Source organism: Miscanthus floridulus, chromosome 18 (assembly GCF_019320115.1).
Source record: "Miscanthus floridulus cultivar M001 chromosome 18, ASM1932011v1, whole genome shotgun sequence".
NCBI classification, from domain to species: Eukaryota; Viridiplantae; Streptophyta; class Magnoliopsida; order Poales; family Poaceae; genus Miscanthus; species Miscanthus floridulus.
The window spans coordinates 99,789,812-99,809,446 of record NC_089597.1 but is presented as its reverse complement, the minus strand read 5'-3'; the positions used below and the strand labels follow the sequence as shown (position 1 = coordinate 99,809,446).

At 45.2% G+C, this 19,635-nt stretch overlaps 2 protein-coding genes across 2 annotated transcripts; one reads left to right on the top strand and one right to left on the bottom strand.

Moving 5' to 3' along the window:
* Nucleotides 1-234: 234 nt before the first annotated feature.
* LOC136520450 (adenine nucleotide transporter BT1, chloroplastic/mitochondrial-like) lies at nucleotides 235-4,438 on the top strand. Its single transcript, XM_066513984.1, has 4 exons — nucleotides 235-479; nucleotides 887-1,540; nucleotides 3,255-3,416; nucleotides 3,494-4,438. Exons 2-4 carry the CDS (start codon nucleotides 914-916, stop codon nucleotides 3,968-3,970), a joined length of 1,266 nt encoding a protein of 421 aa, XP_066370081.1. The 5' UTR covers nucleotides 235-479; nucleotides 887-913; the 3' UTR covers nucleotides 3,971-4,438.
* Nucleotides 4,439-6,725: 2,287 nt separating this feature from the next.
* LOC136521351 (uncharacterized protein At2g34160-like) lies at nucleotides 6,726-8,555 on the bottom strand. Its single transcript, XM_066515082.1, has 5 exons — nucleotides 8,255-8,555; nucleotides 7,895-7,943; nucleotides 7,186-7,248; nucleotides 7,046-7,110; nucleotides 6,726-6,952 (listed from the first exon to the last, which is right to left on the bottom strand). The coding sequence occupies exons 1-5, from the start codon at nucleotides 8,369-8,371 to the stop codon at nucleotides 6,857-6,859; spliced, it is 390 nt and encodes a 129-aa protein (XP_066371179.1). The 5' UTR covers nucleotides 8,372-8,555; the 3' UTR covers nucleotides 6,726-6,856.
* Between the last annotated feature and the right edge of the window lie 11,080 nt (nucleotides 8,556-19,635).

Here is a 19,635-nt window from a genome sequence, read left to right as displayed (position 1 = left end):
GAACGGGCCTTACCCTGAATCCAGGTTTTGAAACTAGAGGCCCATGTAGCGACGGCCCACAGCTGCAGGCCTGCAGCGTCCAACGGTCCAACCCAACCGGAGCAGGGCGGACCAGGAAACGCGAACCCAGCCGGGGTCAGCGTGACGCGCGTCCACGCGCCCTAAAAATCCTCTGTGAATACCCGGAACTGCCCTCAAGTTGGTCCGCCATTAACCCCCTGGTCCCCTGCGAACCAACCCCCAAAAAAGGTAGCGGATTGGGTTTTCCCCTCCGCCTCCCTCCCCCCTCACAAAAGGGCGGCAGCACAGCACCCCTCCTGTTCTGTCGAGTTCGGAGCGCAGCGCAAGGCGGGGGGAGGAACAAGCAGCCGCCGGCCGCCCTCCTCCGGCTCACCACCAGCCTGCCTCCGCGCCGCGCCGCGCCGCCACGAGGAGGAGCGGCGTCCAATTCGGGATTCCTAAGCGGCTTCAGCCCCGAGGTATCTTTCGCTCCGTCTCCTCGACGCGCCACCGCCGGTGCCGGTGCCGGTGCCGTAGGGTGCTTTATCGGGTGGGGCAAAAGGGTTTGGTGATCTTGCTTAGGATGGGTCCGTTTGGTCCGGGCTGAGGTCGGCGGAGCGGGGAGGCCCAGGTTCACTGCATCTGCCCCCGTGCTCGTTGTATTAAGTGCTGATGTCCGATTGGTCCATCACTCTTGGGCCATCTTTGTCTGCGATTTCCTAGTGGAGAGGGTAGGTGGTATTCTTCATTCTTAGTGGCGAGCTCTTCTTATTTTGAACCAATGGTGTTAAACTTTTGGAATTGGTGGCTGAGAATATACCACCCCTTGTTGTGGCCGTCAGTGCAGCGCTGCTGAAAGCCTGAGCCCCCGCTCTGTGTCCTGCAGATTGAGCCAAAGCTATTTTCTAAGAAAATGGCGGCGACGATGGTGGCGATGACTGCGAGGAGCAAGAACAGCGTATTATCCGTGGAGAAGAAGCAGGGCTGGTCTATTCAGCTCCCGGAGCTCCGGTTCCCTTGGGATTCACACGAAGACAAGGGCTTCTCTCTAAGTCTGCAAGGCTCTGGGCCTGCTCATGGCGGCTTGTTTGCTAGCGTGGGTCTTAAAGTGTCGACGGGTGCGCCAGCAGTGGCGCCCGGTCCGGGCGACAAGGATATTAAGATTCCGTTTGCTGATCATTGTATGAAGTACGTGTCCGAGGCGGTTGGGTACAAGGTTATTAGCACTAAGGCCGAGCCAGTGGAGGAGGAGGTGGTGGATGCTAAGGCAAAGAAGGCAGCCAAGAAACGTGGGCTGAAGCTGAAAATTAAGATTGGGAACCCACATTTGAGGAGGCTAGTTAGTGGAGCTTTTGCGGGCGCTGTTTCCAGGACTTGTGTGGCACCACTGGAGACAATCAGGACTCACTTGATGGTTGGGAGCAACGGTGACTCCATGATAGAGGTGTTCCAGTCAATCATGAACACTGAGGGGTGGACTGGGCTTTTCCGTGGGAATCTTGTCAATGTTATCCGAGTTGCGCCAAGCAAAGCAATTGAGGTAAACTGCTTCCTTTTTTTATTTAATTTGATATTACCATTTAAATGTCCTGGAGGTCAGGTCCTGTTGCTTAAAATTCTATCATGTGATGTCACTGTTGTCAGTTGTTGTATCAGTGATGCTAACTGATGCTTGTACAAATCATGGTGTTTTTTACACTTAAATGGGGTTGATAATTATGGGTAAATGATTAGGAAAAGATTAATTATATTTGATACTGTTGTACTGCCAATTCCATTTTGCTGATGGCCTAGCAGTACAAACAAATCCATGTTGAAATAAGATTTTACCAATATACTGAGATTGTGCCACTCTGAAGTTAAATTTCTGTAACAGCACCCTGGCTGCTATTAGTATAGTATATGTGATTTGCAAACACATTCTTCAAAGGAGTTAGTGTTCGCTTCATGCTTTTCTTCATCTAGTTGCTCTTGATCTTTTAGTTGCTTATTACATTCTTGATATGATCTGTATCCTCTACAAGAAAATATATGGTATCATATTGCTATCCTTGGTTTTGATAACATTTTACGGCTTGAAGCTATGGGCCTTGTTGTTTGTGGTTATTCAGCTTTGTCTAGATCAATGTTCAAAAAGGCGCTAGGAGGTATCTAGGTGCTGGCCGGTCCTAGAGCCTAAGCGTGCCTAGGCGTCATCTAGGAGTTTTCTAGGCGTTCTACACATACATTTATTACCTTAAATAAAAGAAAAAACAGGGGACTGTGGACTGAAAGTTAGACAGAAAAGCCCCAAAAAAGCCCAGCCCACCTTTCCCTCCCAGGTGCACGCCAACCCAGCCCACCTTTCCCTCCCAGGTGCATGCGTCCACCTTATCTTCTCGACTCACAGACTCTGCTTTCCGCCCGCCGCCTCCCTGCCGTCTCCGCCGCCGCTAGCTTCCTCCTGGCTGCCGTCTCCGCCGCTGCAAGGCTGCGCCTGCCGTCTCCGACGCTGTGCGGCCATGCCTGTTGTCTCCACCTGCAAGCAGCCCGCCGTCCATGCCTCCTCCCCCGCCATCCCCGCTGTTCCCACCACCTCCTTTGGCGCCCCTGCTGTTCCCACCTCCTCCCCCGCTGCTCAGCATCCTTACCTTCGTGGATCTGCTTGTAGGAACACCAGGGACGGCATGTCCGGCTGCCACGGCCGACGGGAGCCACCTAGGTACCACCTACCCCCCTAGGGTCCACGGTACCCCGTCAGTCCGTCACGGCGCGCCTAGGCGGCCGTGGAATCACGCCTTTTTGAATACTGGTCTAGATTGGTAGTTTATGAATTGTATCAACTGAGTTGCAACCACTTACCTTATATTTTGAATATTATATTTTTTTCTGATATTTTGAGCTTGCTATCTGGTCATGTGCAGAATAGGCATGTTTGACACTCTGTAGGCGGCAAACATGTATAATATGCTACTATATAAATTTTGTTTCTGAACATGTGAGAGGCCTCAAAATGAATTTGTTAATTAGCAGTGTGCTTTTTGGATATTTTTTTATGGCCTGCACTGCAAGAGAAATTTATTTAGATATGGACTCGCAAAATGTGTATATGTTAGCCTTTATTATGACTTTGCTTGTGGTATTCCATGTCCATTTTTTTCTGCTTATGAATCTAAGATATCCAGAGACCTTGGTTTTACAACAATTGATCAATTATCACCTATACTGTTGTACAAACATACCTTTATATACCTGACCTCTTTGTTCAAATGCAGCTGTTTGCTTTTGATACTGCCAAGAAATTCTTGACTCCAAAGGCTGATGAGTCCCCAAAGACCTTCCTACCTCCATCACTTGTTGCTGGAGCACTTGCTGGAGTCAGCTCAACCCTGTGCATGTATCCATTGGAATTGATTAAGACCAGATTGACGATAGAGGTGCACAGAGCTCTTTCTCAACCACTTGAATAACTGATGTTTCTCTGTGCACCTCAGCTCACTCCTTGTTTCTGCAGAAAGATGTCTATGACAACTTCCTCCATGCTTTCGTCAAGATTTTGCGAGAGGAAGGTCCATCAGAGCTCTACCGTGGTCTGACACCAAGTCTGGTAGGAGTGGTGCCATATGCTGCGACCAATTACTATGCCTATGACACCCTAAAGAAGCTCTATAGGAAGACGTTCAAGCAGGAGGAGATCAGCAACATCGCAACTCTCCTAATTGGTTCAGCAGCTGGTGCCATCTCTAGCACTGCCACCTTCCCTCTCGAGGTGGCCCGCAAGCAAATGCAGGTAGGAGCAGTAGGTGGGAGGCAGATCTACAAGAATGTGTTCCATGCGCTCTACTGCATAATGGAGAAGGAAGGGATCAGCGGCCTGTACAAGGGGCTCGGACCGAGCTGCATCAAGCTGATGCCTGCAGCGGGCATCTCGTTCATGTGCTACGAGGCCTGTAAGAAGATCCTGGTTGAAGACAATGAGGATAGTGAGTGAAGCTGAAGCTTTTATGCCCCTGAGGAAGGGGTATGACTGATGTGGAAGGCTGGAAGGTGGGGGTACTATACCCTAGTCATATCAACCGATGAAAATGTGAGCATGTTCGTTTGGCTGTGGCTTGTCGTAAACGATCGTAAATTTCCAGTTGGAACAGTATTTTTCTCACATACAAATCAGCCAGCAGCACTTCTTCACGAACCAGCAACGATATGAACCAGTGAACCGAACAGGCAAGATCTAAGATATTTGAACGCCTGTTAGATCAAGTTTTGGCTCAGTTTTGTGTTGCAATCCATAAAGAATATTCTTACTTGATGGTGCTGCATGTTGCGGGGGCAATTTTGTCATGTGATCATGTCTGGTAATGTCGTAAGGCTCGTAACTTTTGCTGTCGCTACTCTAATTTTGTAACCTGTTCCCTCAATCTTGAAATAAGGGACGAAAGCATTTAAATTTTGAGCAGAAGTATGCTCGTTTAATTTCCTCAACGACATTTCCTCTCTTACACATAGGTCCCTGTTTAGGCCTCGTTTGGAACATAGAAAACCAAGAACATATAGGTCCCGTTTAGGTCCCTTTGGAACATAGAAAAGCAAAACCATAGGAATATAAAAAAAGAAAATATAGAAATTACACATGAATTTGAAAGGAACGATAAAAACATAGGAATACAAAAAATTGCAGGAATTACACATGAATTTGAAAGGAATGATCATTTGGATGGACCGATTTTTACCAAGATATTTGAGCGAATACTAAATTTTCTGTAGTTTTCCTTCAAAACAACATTCAAAGAAAAAATTCCTACACTATTCCTAAGCTCAGTTCATGTGAACCAAAGACATGAAAAATGTGCTCTCTAAATCTAGAATCCACCACAAAAGGCAACAAATAGTTTCTTCCGGGTCCTAAATCTAGAATCCACCGTAAAAGATAAAAAAATAGTTTCTTTCGGCTCCTCCATACATGCACATGGGCCTCCACTGGCGTTGCGGCCTACTTAGAAAATGCGCTCTCTAGATCTACAGCATGTTTGCTTAGCCGTAAACGATCGTAAATTTTCAGCCAGAAAAGTATTTTTCTCTCACACCAAACCAGCCAGCAGTAATAATCCACGACTGTATACGATCGTTTCAGCCTCAGCTGAACAGGCTACTAGAATCCACCGCATGAGGAAAAAAAAGGTAGCTTCTTTTGGCTCCTCCGTACATGCACGTGAACCCTTCGCTAGAGCTCTGGCCTATCCCACTCGGGAAACACAATCTCTGGATCTGGAAATAGAATCCATTGGGGAAGAAAAGGTCTCTTCTTCTAGCTCCTCCATACACACATGTGAACCCTTCCAAAATGCCTCTCTTCCATGCCCACCCCTCCATGCAGGATGCGCGTGGGGTGAGCGGCGATCGACTCCGACTCCAACGGCATGGGGACAAAAGCATTGAAGGCGGAGGTGTGATGGAGGCCGAGGAGACCGAGGTGGCATGTGGACAGAAGTCAGCGACACATGCGATGGTATGTTGAGCGGATAAGAGCAACTCTAGAGAGGCCCCTACAAGCCCCTACTTAGAGCTCTCAAGACTAAATTTGAGAACTTACGATAAAAAAAGAGGTCCGGAGAACTCTACCAGAACCCTAAAATTTGAGGGCTAATTTGGAAGCAAGGGGAGGCACACCCAGGAATGAAAAACCCTCCATAAAGAATAAAATAATTATTCAAATTATTTCTCCATAAATTTTTCCACCCTAGAATAAGTCGCCCCGAGAGGGCCATCAAATCCCCCTTCGGACCCTCATTCCTGGGGGCTCTGGAGGGAGCCCACTAATGGAAGGGAGCCCACTAATGGATGGTTTCCTCGCAGTTCTGCCTCCTAGGCTCCCAGCGCCCCCCTCTCCGGTGAGGCCTCCTCCGGTCCTCCCCCAACGCCTCTCCCTGGCAGCATGGCCTCCTCCTCCCGCCCTCTAGTCAATGGGGAAGAAGGCAAGAAAGACTGAAAGAGGATGGCAAGCGTCTTCTGTCATTCTCTACTTAGAATTGTTTTGAGCCGCGGGCCACTTAACAGAGTGCAGAAAAAAAACCCTCCTCAAAAAGTAAGAGAGCATGAAAAAAAGGGCCCTATTTCGACGGCTACTACCGAAGTTATACTCTAAAGAGAGAAGAAAATAAGAGAGGACATAAAAAACAAAGAAAAGAGAAAAAAAAGATCAAACAAAGAAAAGATTAGATTTCATCCTTTTTATCCATTTTTTTATTAAACAACCAGAACCTGACGTTTTCCAACCGGAGCAAAAAAAAAAAAAATCACCACCTTTTTGAGTAGCCAAGCCCTACCAAACACGTCGTAAGACTGTCTCCAATAAAGAACCCATATGGGCACCCAAACCCAAAATGGATAGCAAGAGACCCAAAATCAGTTTCCAACCGAGTACCTATACGGGAAATCTATTTTAGGTTGTCTGAGAGACACAACACAAATATGAGCATCCTTTCTCTTGAAAACCCATTTGCAGAAAGAATTCTCTTTTGGATCTTGTTGTTGAAAATGCCGAATAGGTATTGAACCTTTTACATGTAGCGCAGGTCTTGTATTTTGGATGGTGTTGTTGGAGATAGCCTAACTCCACTTTTTTTCCCTACTAGTGCAGAGTTTGTGGAGTTGAAAGGAGTGGAGCAGAATAGTCCAAGACAGGCCCATAATTGGAAACTCAACAAAACACTAGTGAAAACGAATCTTATCATAAAGATAAGTTACCATGGAAACAAATAAAATGAGCACAGCTCTTGATTATACTAGCACAGAAGTACTGTCTCTTGTTGGCCAAGAGATTAAAATCCACAACCTAACAGCATTGTACTAATACAACATCAAAATTTAAGATAGACGTTTAGCTCTGTTCCTCTGCCTCGGCAGCTTCCCTCTCTGCATCAGCTGCCGCCATCAGCTCATCAAATTTATCTGTCTTGCCCAGCACTATTTCGATCTGGCCACAGTAACAGTATTAGCATAAAAAAAACAATCCGCTAGTAATCTTGAGCAATATTACTTCATTTCTTAGAAGGGAAGAGATGTTCACCTTGGCTTTCTGAATAGGGCGGGCCTTTGAATCATCCTTGACATCAACTGTGGATGTCATGATCTCTGGAAACCAATTCTCATTAGATGAAGATGCAAATGAGTCACAATGACAGAAGTATATAGGCTACAAATCCTTACTCTTTTCAACAGCGAGCCCATTATTTTTCAGAATTTCAGCAACAGTAACCACAGTGGCAATGGCTGGAATGATAAGGAAGTTCATCAGCATACCAACATGTTGTAATTAAGAAAGTACAGTATGGACAGGCACAACAGATATTACCACAGCGAAGAGGACAATTGCAAGATATAATTATGAATACAAAGTGAAAAGTGGAGTCATGGACATTATGTCATCATGTTTGTATGTATGTAAATTTGACCAAAGAAATATCCTAAAACAGGTACCATAACAGAAAAGCAATAAAACATAACAGAAAAGTAATAGAAAGGACACGATAAATCATGCTAAAAGTTAACCTTGGGCACTTGAACTTATAACCACAATAATACGTCATCACAGATCCGCAAGACCTATGGCCAATAACTAGACATTGCAATAACAGAATTAACCTGTGTTGACCTTTCAGAGTGAACTTTCACAAGGATCACCACATCCTTGAGGTAGGACAGCTCACAAGAATGCCAACACAAGACACTCTGAAAAATCGCTAAGACTTCACAGTCAAAACTCAAAATATGAGTAACCAGGGACAGTTGTAGTCAAAACTCGACATACAAACGTTTCTGACTTTTGAGATACAGGTACATAAAAGCTTACAACAACACAACAGTTGAACGTGAAGAATACTGGTAAATAGCATTGTGAAGGGCAAAAGAGTTTTACCCATGCCAAGGGCCGAGAGCTCCACCTCCTCGTGCTGCTGCATGTACCTCTGCAATCATCGCAACAAACAAAAAAAAAGTCTCGAGTTATCGCCAAACGAAAATACATGACAAAACAAAACAGTACATATTCTTTCAAGAGAAAAGAGATGGAATCAGATAGTTTTTTCCCCTCTAGGGTTTAGTGACCAAAGCCCATCCTGGATCCGTGCACTAATTCTAGGAAACTTATAAAAATTTGATGAAAAAAGAGGATGCAAAACCGCATCCGCGCTGTTGGCTCAATAACTGGCAATAATAATCCCCCGAACAATCAAGGAGAAAAAAAGAAAAAAAAACGAGAACGGGGGAAAAACCTCACCTTGGCAAGGTTGACGTAGAAAAATAGAGGCTTCTTGGTGTTGGAGACCTGGATCCTGTTCTTCTTGTGCGGCTCCGTAATAGCCAGATTGTTCACTCCCTCCGTGACCTCCTCCATCTCCGCAACCACAGAAACCCTAACCCTAGCTCGGCACGAAGACGCCGCCGCAAAAAAACACGCCGCCGCCTGGAGGCTACTGACTTCGGGTAGGACAAGGCGCGGCACAAAAATCGCACGGGCAGCACAGACGAAGGCTACAGCGAATCGGCGGCGAGACGGGTAGCCCGATACCGGGCGGCTGGGTTATAACTTATATGGGAGGAAGAGGAGGAAGCGGGCTGGAGTCGGGTTCGACTCGAGTGCGGAAGCCCGGCGCGGCCGCGGTTGCCGTTTGTCCCTCGGGGCTGACGGAGATGCACGGGCTCGCGTTCAGGCCGGTTCGGCCTGGATGGGCCAAGGGCCTTGCTTGGCCCATGAGGTGTTTTCTTTTTCGTGTCTTTTTAATTAAATAAATGGCCGATCCATTTTTTTTTGGGTAAAAGTGAAACTCTTTGGCCGATCCATCAGTTTTGTTTTTTGAAACAGATCCATCAGTTTTTTATGGAGTAGCTAAAAGGATGCGGAAGTCAAGTTGGTTTCCAGAAGGAAGAAAGAGGCAATGAGAAGCAACTAGAAATAAATCCAGACATGCCACCATGAAGAAGAACGAGATATAATCGGAGAAATCCAAATGGTTTGAGTAGCACTGTCCCCAACCATTTCCCAACCCTAAACATAGGAGAAATGAAAAGGAATCTAAGAAGTAAAAAATCAATGCAATGGTTAAAATAATGAAGAATTTTCCTAAACAATCAAAAATATTTTTACATAATGTTCTTCTGAACGTAGAGTCTAGTACTCTAGTTTATGAAACATTCATATAAACATTTTTTAATATAATGTGTGAAACATTCTATCATCAGTAACTGGCAACTGTTATATCAATTTTCTTCTATGACAAATATGGTTTCAAACACGCAGTTATCTCACGCACTACCACCAACATAAGTGATAAGTGTGACTTCTAACAAATAAGTGTAGCTGAGGAGTTCGATAACAGGATCATAAGCAAGAAAGAGAAAAGTAGGGAAATCCAAACATTTTTAGCAATAATGCACCCAACCATTTGCATCTGTAAGTAGGGATGAATGAAAAAAAAAAACCAAAAAGTGAAAGTCAATGTGTCTGAAACATTTGAGCAAAAACGTTTTTGAATATAGTGTCTACTGTGCGAAACATACACATATAACATATTCCTAAAGGTAATGTGCGAAACTTTGATAGTCTCTATTCTTCGTACGAATGATTTCTCTTATAGAAACTTCCTCTATAATAGTAGTGCAATTCTGAACATATAGTTCCTTCATCTCTCCTCACTAGCTACAAGTGTGGAGATTTGTTGAACATACTAATAAAGAAGTATGACCGAGGATTCAAGTGAGTTGATCACAAGCAATAAAGATATAAGCAAAGGCTAAATGATTTAGGTACCAAATGCACTTGCTTGAACATGTGTATACATTATTCTTAATAAATAAGGAAACATTTGTGTAAAATATTCTTTGAGTGTACGTAACATATTGAACATTCAGATAAAGCTGAATTTTGAAAGTAACATGCAAAAACATTCAAACCATCATTTGATATATGTATACCTAATTTCTAATAATCTATGGTTCACATAATATTCTGTAATGCTTACCACATATCCACAATTACTATACTTTCTAATTTGTTGTAAGAAGATACCCCTTCTTCATTTTTTTTCTCTTAGTGGTCAAACAACCCATATTTTGTGTAGACTCGTCCTTCACCCCTTTTATGTGTTCATAGTTAAGAGAATGAATATGCATATAACCAAGCGCCATGCCCCCCCCCCCACATTCACGACTTGGTAGTCGACACAAGTACTGAGAACTTTGCCTCCCCCAAGGCCTAGGCCCTGTTTGGAACAACTTAGAGGCCTAGACCCTGTTTGGAACAACTTGTATTGCCCACACTTCAATTCACAGCCAGCTTTGATTAGAAACAAAGCAAGGAAAAGCTTGGTATTTGGGACTCTAATTCTTCCCACAACTACCTGAGCCCAACGGACTTGCCAAAGCGACCACCAAAGAAGAAGGAGATGGATCTGCCACTACCCCCATCTTGCATGCATCACTCGCTCCGCCCTGTCACCTCTAGAGAAGAAGGAGGTGGATCCATCGTTGCCCCCCTTCTCACAGGCATAACCCACCCCGCCTCATCATCGCCAAAGAAGGAGGTGGATCCGCCTTCGCCCCCATCTTGTAGGCATCACTTGCTCCGTCACTGATGGAGAAGGAGGCGGATCCACCGCTGCTGCTGTCTCACGAGCATAACCCATCTCGTCACTGCTGGAGATGGAGGAGGCGGATCCGGTGATGGGGATGAGAGAGAGAGAGAGAGAGAGAGAGAGAGAGAGAGAGAGAGAGAGAGAGAGAGAGAGAGAGAGGTGGAGGTAGGGTCCAAGGGACTAAGCGTAGCGTTGAGCATGGGGAGGCAGACACTGGACTCTAGCGAGGAAGGCTAAGCCAAGCGATATAGGAGAGAATCATGTGGATTTTCCCACTGTTCATTGGGAGTCGATTCAACGTTCACGTGAAATGAGACGGGGAAAGAATCATGGGAAAAATAAGTCGCTGGAGAATCACGGCGTTTGGTACCCTTGCACGGTTTCTTTCCACCAGAGGCGGTCCCAAACAGGGCCCTGAGCACAATGATGATTAGCTTTGGATGTAGATCACTAGACCATAAAAACAACATTGCCTTAACTATCAAATGTGTGTGTCATACACTGGTTGTACAAATGCGCTGTAGTAAAGCAAAATGTTTCAAAGTTTCATTAATTTGATGCCATGTATGACGTGTTTTTTTTTCCTAAACTATCAAAAGTCCTACCACATCTTTTTTTACAAGGAATGACCTGTCCAATACAAAGCATTGTTCCATGGTTTACATTTCAATCGTTCCATGGTGGTCTTTTCTGAGGATCTCTTCCAAGGTATGTGTTCATGATTATGTATATAGACTAGAAAAGGGATTTTAACATTACAAAGCCAAATTAAAATGTATCTTTGTGTCTTTGTGGTATATGACGTAGCATGTACATGCACACCCTTCCTATGTGCGTAAACTCTATATAAGACAAAAAAAAGTGAGGGTAATTTTCTTCATGCTTTCACACTTTAAAACATTTGCGGTGTGAAACATTGGAAAATAATCCTTATCCGGTGGTATGCACAATTATCAAGAATTTAGAATCCAAATGAGAAACATTTTGCAATCCATAATTGATGCAATTTTAAGTTTTCTATAATGTGTCCCTTCTTCATTTTCTCTGTGTACCTTGAGTGCTTATCACACATGTTAACGCCACACTCTTCTTAATTTAGGCCATTTACGGTGGCAATAATTAAGATTACTACTGCTGAGACACAATTGAGTAAAACCAATTGTTTTTTGCTGCCATTAGTGCACTCAATACAAATTTACTTCTGCACAGCTTGCCAGAATAAAATTGAGGCAAAGGCTACGTTGTTAGCGCGTTGAATAGAATTCAAGGTGCAACTATATATAATTGTTAGCAATAAGAGAGCCAAAGCGCATAATTTTGTCTCTAGAAGGTGGAATGAGGATGGTATTTTACTTTGAGTTTTTGAAACTAAGTCAAATATTTCACAATCACCATTGTGTGTTCATGATTTTGATTTCCAGCAGTTCAAATCCACCTTCTATTTATTTTGTAGCGATACTCTTTAGCAATTAAATTTCATGCAACAAAATATTTGGTACAGTTCATCACCTATCTATAAGTTTTATTAGTTTCTATTTCAAAAAAGTGTTCTCAACGATCACAAAAGCCACCAGCAGTCACAAAGCCACCGACAATCATAATTGTTCTTTGGTTCTTCTAAATTTCCTACATTTCCAGAATTGCCATGCTTCTTTGAACCAATATCCCCTATCACCTCATTCAACGCTACCACCAGTGCTATTTGTCACAGAGAAGTATGTTAGAGAAAATAAGTGATCTAGGCGAGGCGCAAGCAACTAAGGTTGGTAGTCAGGTTGGTAATGAAGAAAGAAACAATGAGAAAGCCAAAGCGATAGAGTAGCAAAATGCCCAGCCTTTAACTCATGTTGAGGCAGGATATTAATCCCACCCGAGAAGTGAATGTTTGAAGGATTGTCCATTTCCAAAGATGTAAGTATGTCAGAGAAATTAAGTGACATGACCACAGGCAAGGTGCAAACAACCGTGGATGGTAGTCAAAGGTGGAAATAAAGAAACGAACAACAAGCAATTCGAAACGATAAAGCAACATGCTCAGCCTTCAACTCATGTTAAGGTAGGTGATTAAAGCCCACCCAAAAAAACAAAAGTTTTAAGGATTGTCCATTCTCAAAGATATAGCGCTCACTGAGAAGAAGGGATTGGCAAGTCAAACAAGATCCCATTCCAAATTAAAACTAGTGGCCAAGGATCGCAAGATTCCATTCTAATGATATCATAGAGTTGGGCTCTATTGATTCTAATGATATCATAAACATGGACTCTGTTAGAGAAGAAGAGGCAAACACCGGTATCACCGATGGTAATTCTAGTTTTTTTTTCTTGCATTTTATGTTTTAAGGAGATATGCCTAGACCTTTTCTTATTACCTTGGTCTACTTCTTGGAAGTTAATTTCTCTAATGACATAAAAACATGTAGAATCTAATTTATGAAACATTCACATAAACATTTTTTCATATAATTTGCGAAACATTCTATCATCAGCAATTGGCAACTCTTAAAACAAGCTTCTTCTATGACAATATGGTATAAAACACATGTGTCGGGTTCATAAACCCGGGGTCCCTCATTAACCTGCTTCCTAGCAAAAGCTCGGCCCAGCAGACAACGTTGCGAACAACGCGCAACTCCTAGGCCGGCCCAAAAACCTAACGACAGGCCAGAAGAACGATCCAGTCTCCTACCGGAAGGCCTGACCAAAAAAGAACGATGCTCGCTTCCGACCCTGGCTCGCCTCTCCGACCGGAAGGCCTAGCTGGCGCACGCTTCCGTTGCTTCTGACTCTAGCCCGCCTCTCCGACTAGAAGGCCTGGCCGAGAAGGACCGACGCTCCCCTCTGACTCCGGCCCACCTCTCTGACCAGAAGGCCTGGCCAAGGAGGAACGACGCTCGCTTCCGACTTCGGCCCACCTCTCTGACCGGAAGTCCTGGCCAAGGAGGACCGACGCTCGCCTCCGACTCCAGTCCGCCCCTCCGACTAGAAGGCCTGGCCAGCTCGCCTCTGACTCCAGCGCTCGCTTCCGACTTCGGCCCGCCTCTCTGACTGGAAAGCCTAGCCAGCTCGCCTCCGACTCCGGCGCTCGCTTCCGACTCTAGCCCGCCTCTCTGACCAGAAGGCCTGGCCAAGGAGGAACGGCGCTCGCTTCCGTTGCCTTCGACTCCAGCCCGCCTCTTTGATCGGAAGGCCTAGCTGAGAAGGGACGACGCTCGCCTCTGACTCCGACTCGCTTCTCCGACCGAGAGTACATCGAACCTCTACTTACAGCTCTTCTCCGACCGGGAGGCCGGAGCTGACTGGGGAGCGACCGACCGGGGACGCCCGCTCGGTGAAGATCTAGGAAACGGACAGAGCAAGTAAGGCATGACGCTCCAGTCAACCGCAATATCAAGGGTCGTACCCTGCACACCTGCAGGACAGCACTATCAGGCCATGTCAAAAGGATGCACCACAACCTTCCAGACATGTCAGAACACGATCAATGTTGTGGGCGCCAACATTTATCCTACAGTATGGTAGGCGCCGACATCTGTCATACCTGAAGAAGACGATGTAACCTACCACATGCATCTGAACATCAACAGTGTTATGGGCGCCGACAAACCGCCTTGTACCCGACGGCGTGGGCAACAAGACTAGGTAGCACACACACTCTTTCTCTCACACCATCTCTTGTAAAGCCATCCTCTTCATCTATAAAAGGGGATGCGCTCTCTCCAAAAGGAGAACGATCGATTCAGACGAGTCGAACAACCATCAAACGATTCCAACGAAAAACATACGGATCATTTTGATTCTCTCTGCTCGGCTCTAGAACTCTAAAGCCGAATGGAGCAACACTTAGCGCACGTCGGAGCTCCCGTCACTCTTGGCTCTTCGGTCCAGAGTCCGACCGGACCTTTGATACCCCCTATCTTACTCCCTCTCGTTTGTAACCCCACAACAAACTTTGAGCACCTGGGCTCAGGAATAAAGTCTCTGACCGACTCAAACTGAACGTATGGTACCTTGCCTGAACCAGTATAAACCCTGTGTCATTGAGTGTTAGGCCACATCCGATCACAACATACAACAAAACTACAAATATTTACGTGTTGGTCACTTTTCGCACCGACAACATGATTATCCTATCTCACGCACTACCACCAACATAGGTGTGGCTGTTCCTTAAACATTCTAATAAATAAGTGTAGTTGAGGAGTTGAGTGAGAGGATCATAAGCAAGAAAGAGAAAAGTAGAGAAATCCAAACAATTTGAGCAGTAATGCACCCAACCATTTGCAGCCGTAAGCAAGGATGAATGAAAATTTCCAAGAAGTGAAAATAAATGTGTCTGAAACATTTGAGCAAAATTTTTTTGAATGTATTGTCTATTATGCGAAACATTCACATATAACATATTCCTAATAAAGGTAATGTCTGAAACATTGATATTCCCTATTTTTCATCTACAACTTCTCTTACAACAACTTCCTCTATAATAGTATGGTTTCAAACATATAGTTCCTTCATCTTTCCACACTTGCTACCACCATAAGTGTGGCCATTTGTTGAACACACTAATAAAATAATTATGACTGAGGAATCGAGTGAGTCAATTGCAAGCAAGAAAGATACAAGGAGAGGAATCTAAATGGTTTAGACAACAAATGTACATGCTCGGAGATGTGTATACATTTTTGTTTATAAACAAGGAAACATTTGTGTAAAATGTTCTTTGAGTGTAATATGTTGAACATTCACATAGAACTGTCTTTTTTGAATGTAATGTGCAAAAAAGCATTCGGGCCATCATTTAGTATATGGTATACATAATTTTCAATAATCCATAATTCACATAATAATTTGTAATGCTTACCACTTATCCATAATTATTACTATACTTTATAAGTTTGTTGTAAGAAGGTTCCCCCTTCTTCATTTTTTCTCTCAGTACGCAAACAAGTATTACCAAGTGGTACGACCCCCACATTCATGAGTCAGTAGTCGGCACAACCGCACTAGTACTAAGAACTTTGCCTCCGCCTAGGCCTAGATGGCAAGTTTAGGAGCACAATGATGATAAGCTTTGTATGTAGATCACTATGTCATAAAAATAGCATTGCGCTGTCGATGTTTCACCACCGATCGCCTGCCACGGGGGTACCCGGGGCAGTATGTTCGGGCTTCGGTGTATGCTGAACTCGATGGTTAACGCAAGAGACAGCCGATTTATCCTGGTTTAGGCCCTCGATCGTAGATCGAGTAATAACCTTACGTCCAGTCGGCCTTAGGCCTTTGCGTTGGATTGATTATGATATGCCCTGTTCTTTTTTCCTGACAGGAGCCCTGCCCTCCTTTATATAGTCAGGAGGCCAGAGTCCTAGTCGGTTTACAATGAGATTTCCTAGTAGGATTACTTAATAGTTCTACTACTAAGATTTACATGGGAAGAATCCTAGTTGAACTAGATCTTTTCTCTCCCTTGCGGGGTATCCTGTGGGTCCCATATCGACAAGCCCCCGAGCACTTCATGGTTGAGCTCTGAAAGTCTCGCTCTGCCCCTTCAAGTCTTGTTGAGTAGGAACAAGATGTCATCCGAGTGCTTTCTGGAGTGAAACCTTGTAGCGCTTCTTAGGATCTTTGAGTGGTGAGTGCTTTTCTGAAGAAAAAATACATCCATCTGGTTGTAGCCCCCGAGCCTCTTGCTATTTGGAACAAGGAGCTGGAGGATCTTGTCTTGAAGTTGTTCTGATTGTTCGTTGAAGTTTTATCAAAAAGAACTCGAATATGGCTCGTTCCAGGTTCTTTTTGTCGTAATGTCTTGAAATGGTCTGCGTTGAGAAAGTCTTTTGGTGACGTGCGTTTTTTCGAAGAAAAAGTGCACTCACTGAGTGTAGCCCCCGAGCCTCTTGCTATTTGGAACAAAAAGTTGGAGGGTCTTGATCCTTTATGTTGTTTGAAAATTTGTGTTCTGAAGTAGTCCCCAAGACTTGGATTATGTCATCGTCCGAGTAGTTTCACGGCATCTTTCCGAAGCGGCCTTTTAGTCTTGGATTAAACCATCATCCGAGTAGTTTCGCGGCATGCAGCCTCCAAGCTTATGTCCGGGTTCCTTTTGGGTGAAATTGCACTAACTGAGTGTAGCCCCCGAGCCTCGTGCTTTTGGGTCTATCCCGCAGCTCCGCGCTTTCTCCGAGTTCTTTTCTTTAGAAAAGAAGTCGGATGAAGAGTCGTGATGTATCGTCGTCGTTGTAGTCTTGAGTTTCTTGTATTCTTGGTCCTTTGTCTTTGGTTCCGAGCCTCCGGGAGTAGTTGAAATGAAAGCCGAGTTCCCTAGCTTAGTGTTGATTAAGCTATGGTGCTGGCCGAGCCTCCGAGCGTATATCCGTGTTGTTTTGTTCAGGAAGAACTCGGATGCGAGGTCTTGGCGTATTCTTTGATGGTCTGCTGTTGTCAGATGTAGTTGTATGGTGGTGGTTGAGTGTAAATGCCTTTTGTTCACGGGTTGTACTGTGCTGGTATATTCTTCTGAATATGCCCGTCTTCGAGTACTGCTTCCTCTCGCCTGAGTCATCTATTATTGAGTCCTATCTTTTCACTGTGTCCTTTGTTAGGCTTATTTCGTTGGTACTCCTAGTCCATGTGCGCCGATCCTTTGGTCTATAAATACTGTCCCGGAGTGCTTGTTTTCATCCATTGGACATTCTGTTGAAACCTTGGTGGTCATGAACATGGTAGTTTGTGAAGTAGAGCAGCCCCCGGGCATATTTTGTAGTTCCTGTGTGTCTTGTCGTAGCTGGAGGAAGTCTTGTGATAGGGATTAGAGGTAGGCTAATCCCGCGACAGCATTGTGCCAGGATGTACGTGGTGGTAGTTGGAGGAAGTCTTGTGATGTGGGCTTCGTTCCTTCATCCGGCAGTTCTGGGTTGATCCTCGTCGCCTGTCTTGAGACTGTCCAGTGCAGATCAACACCATATCCAGCATCACATCGGTCTTGGGTAGACAGATGCCCGCCGGCCTTCTCTGCTCCATGTTGCCCTGCCGTGCTGCCGATTTCCGCCTTGGATGCACTGCGTCCGTCCTTTGAAGAAAATAGTGTAGCTGATGGCGGTCTGTCCTTCCGAGTAGCAATTTGGGACACGTAGTCATTCCAGAGCCTAGTCGTGTCCGTGTTCCTCTTTGCTACTTTGCTTTTCGTGGTGCCGAGTTCGTTGGGTCTTGTAAGATTTGTAATCTTCTATTTTTGAAGTCGCTTGTAATGTAACGAATCTTGTCTTCTGAGTTGTCTTTGACTTTTCTGTTGTGATCCCTGTCGTTCATGAGACTACCGAGTTCTTTCTTACATAACCGGGTTCTTTTGTTCCTCGTGAGGTAGCCCTTTCTTTCTTCTTTCTTTCTTCTTGGTTTGATGGGTTGTTCTTGTATCAATCTGATAACCCTGCCGTGGTGCTGGACGGATAAGTCTGAAATCTGCCCGTTGGTTTGTACCGTTGTGTGGATTCGTGCCCTCCGTCGTTTTAGCTGCGTCGGTAAATGGACCGTTGCGTTCCCACATTGTGTTTTAACGGGCCTTGTGGGCCGTTTGTATCACTGAAAAATCTATTTAAAGACCTTTTATCTTCCTTTCCCTTGCTGCCCAGCTCTTGCCTTTAAACCCTAGCTCTCAGAAATCCACCGCCGTCATTGTCGCCATCACCCGAGCACCATCATCCTAGCTTCATCTTCCTTAGTGCCTTTTTTGCTTCCGCCAGTTCATGGGAAAGAAGAAAACCGCAAGCAAGTCTCAGGCGACCTTCGTGGACGAGGAGTCATCCCTCTCTTTGATTGAAAACCAGGAGTTCGTGGCCATGAGGGCAGCTCAGAAGGTTTGGCCGGCTCCAACAACAAGCGAAGACCAGCTGCGCGAGCTCGTTAGCGACGGCTTGATCCAAAGCAAAGTCATCGCTGAATGGAGAGTTCCGGGCGAGCATCGGGTTCCGGCTCCGGGTCCTGGTGAGATTGTCCTTTTTGTTTCCTTTGTCCGCGCTGGACTTTGTCTTCCTGCTTCCGCCTTCCTTCATTAGTTTCTTGGTTATTTCGGGGTTAGTCTGAACCATCTAACCCCCAATGCCGTTCTCCATCTTTCTGTTTTTGTTCACCTTTGTGAAGCCTTCCTTGGGATCCCTCCTTCTTTATCTCTTTTTCGCTTTTTCTTTCGTCTGAAACCTCAACCTCGCCGTGAAGAAACCAGCACCCTCGGCGGTTGCGGGATTCAGTTTTGCCAGGGTCTCAAAATTAAGTTTTTTGATTATGACCTAGTCGATTCTATCAAAGATTGGCGTGCCGAGTGGTTCTATGCTGCCAATTTGATCCCTTCCCTTGTCGTCCACTCCGGATCTGGTCCTGTGGTGAATGACCGATGGGACAAGAAGCTTGAGTCACCTGCTGAGATTCAAGCGATCCAGCCACTCCTTGATAGGATTAGCATGCTGAAACAGCAGGGTTTGACCGGCTTTGGTATTGTTTCAAGCTTCCTTCGTCGCTGGGTTCAGCCTTTGAAAGAGCGGGAGCATCTCGGCTTTGAGTATTCTGGGGCCGAGGATCCTTCACGCATGGTCCCAGCTCTTGAGCTGACCGGTGAGGAGGTACTCGAGCGCCTCCAGAAGATGCTGAAAGGAGTGAGCGTCATTCCTCCTGCCGTCTCTGAGTTCTCGGCCATCAACCTGCCCCCAGCTGTGAGTTGTCTATCTTTTTGTTTGAGTTCTTTATGTACTCTTGCTGCATCCATTCTTGCTTAGCTTTTCCTTGTCTCGGTGTTTTATCTTTTTTCGTAGGAGCTTGGGCGGAACTTTGTCGATCCGATCCCCCTTGATGTTCTCCCTGCCGTGGCGGAGACTGGGGATCGTCTAGCTGGTACTTCTGCAATTAGTAAGTCTCAAACCTTTATAGCCCTTCCTGGGGTTTCTTTCAGATTTGTTGATGTATATGAAGAATATGTTCCTCGTCTAGTCCCTCGCGGCCCTCGCAGTGTCTCGAAGAGGGGGCGAACGGATGGGTCTTCATCTGG

Excerpts from the sequence above, each read along its gene's own strand:
- LOC136520450 (XM_066513984.1), top strand. The coding sequence starts at position 914 with ATGGCGGCGACGATGGTGGCGATGACTGCGAGGAGCAAGAACAGCGTA. Across the intron at positions 1,541-3,254 it reads CGCCAAGCAAAGCAATTGAG|CTGTTTGCTTTTGATACTGC; the intron begins GTAAACTGCTTC and ends GTTCAAATGCAG. Across the intron at positions 3,417-3,493 it reads AGACCAGATTGACGATAGAG|AAAGATGTCTATGACAACTT; the intron begins GTGCACAGAGCT and ends TTGTTTCTGCAG.
- LOC136521351 (XM_066515082.1), bottom strand. The coding sequence starts at position 8,371 with ATGGAGGAGGTCACGGAGGGAGTGAACAATCTGGCTATTACGGAGCCG. Across the intron at positions 7,944-8,254 it reads TCTACGTCAACCTTGCCAAG|AGGTACATGCAGCAGCACGA; the intron begins GTGAGGTTTTTC and ends CGATGATTGCAG. Across the intron at positions 7,111-7,185 it reads TGGGCTCGCTGTTGAAAAGA|AGATCATGACATCCACAGTT; the intron begins GTAAGGATTTGT and ends ATTGGTTTCCAG.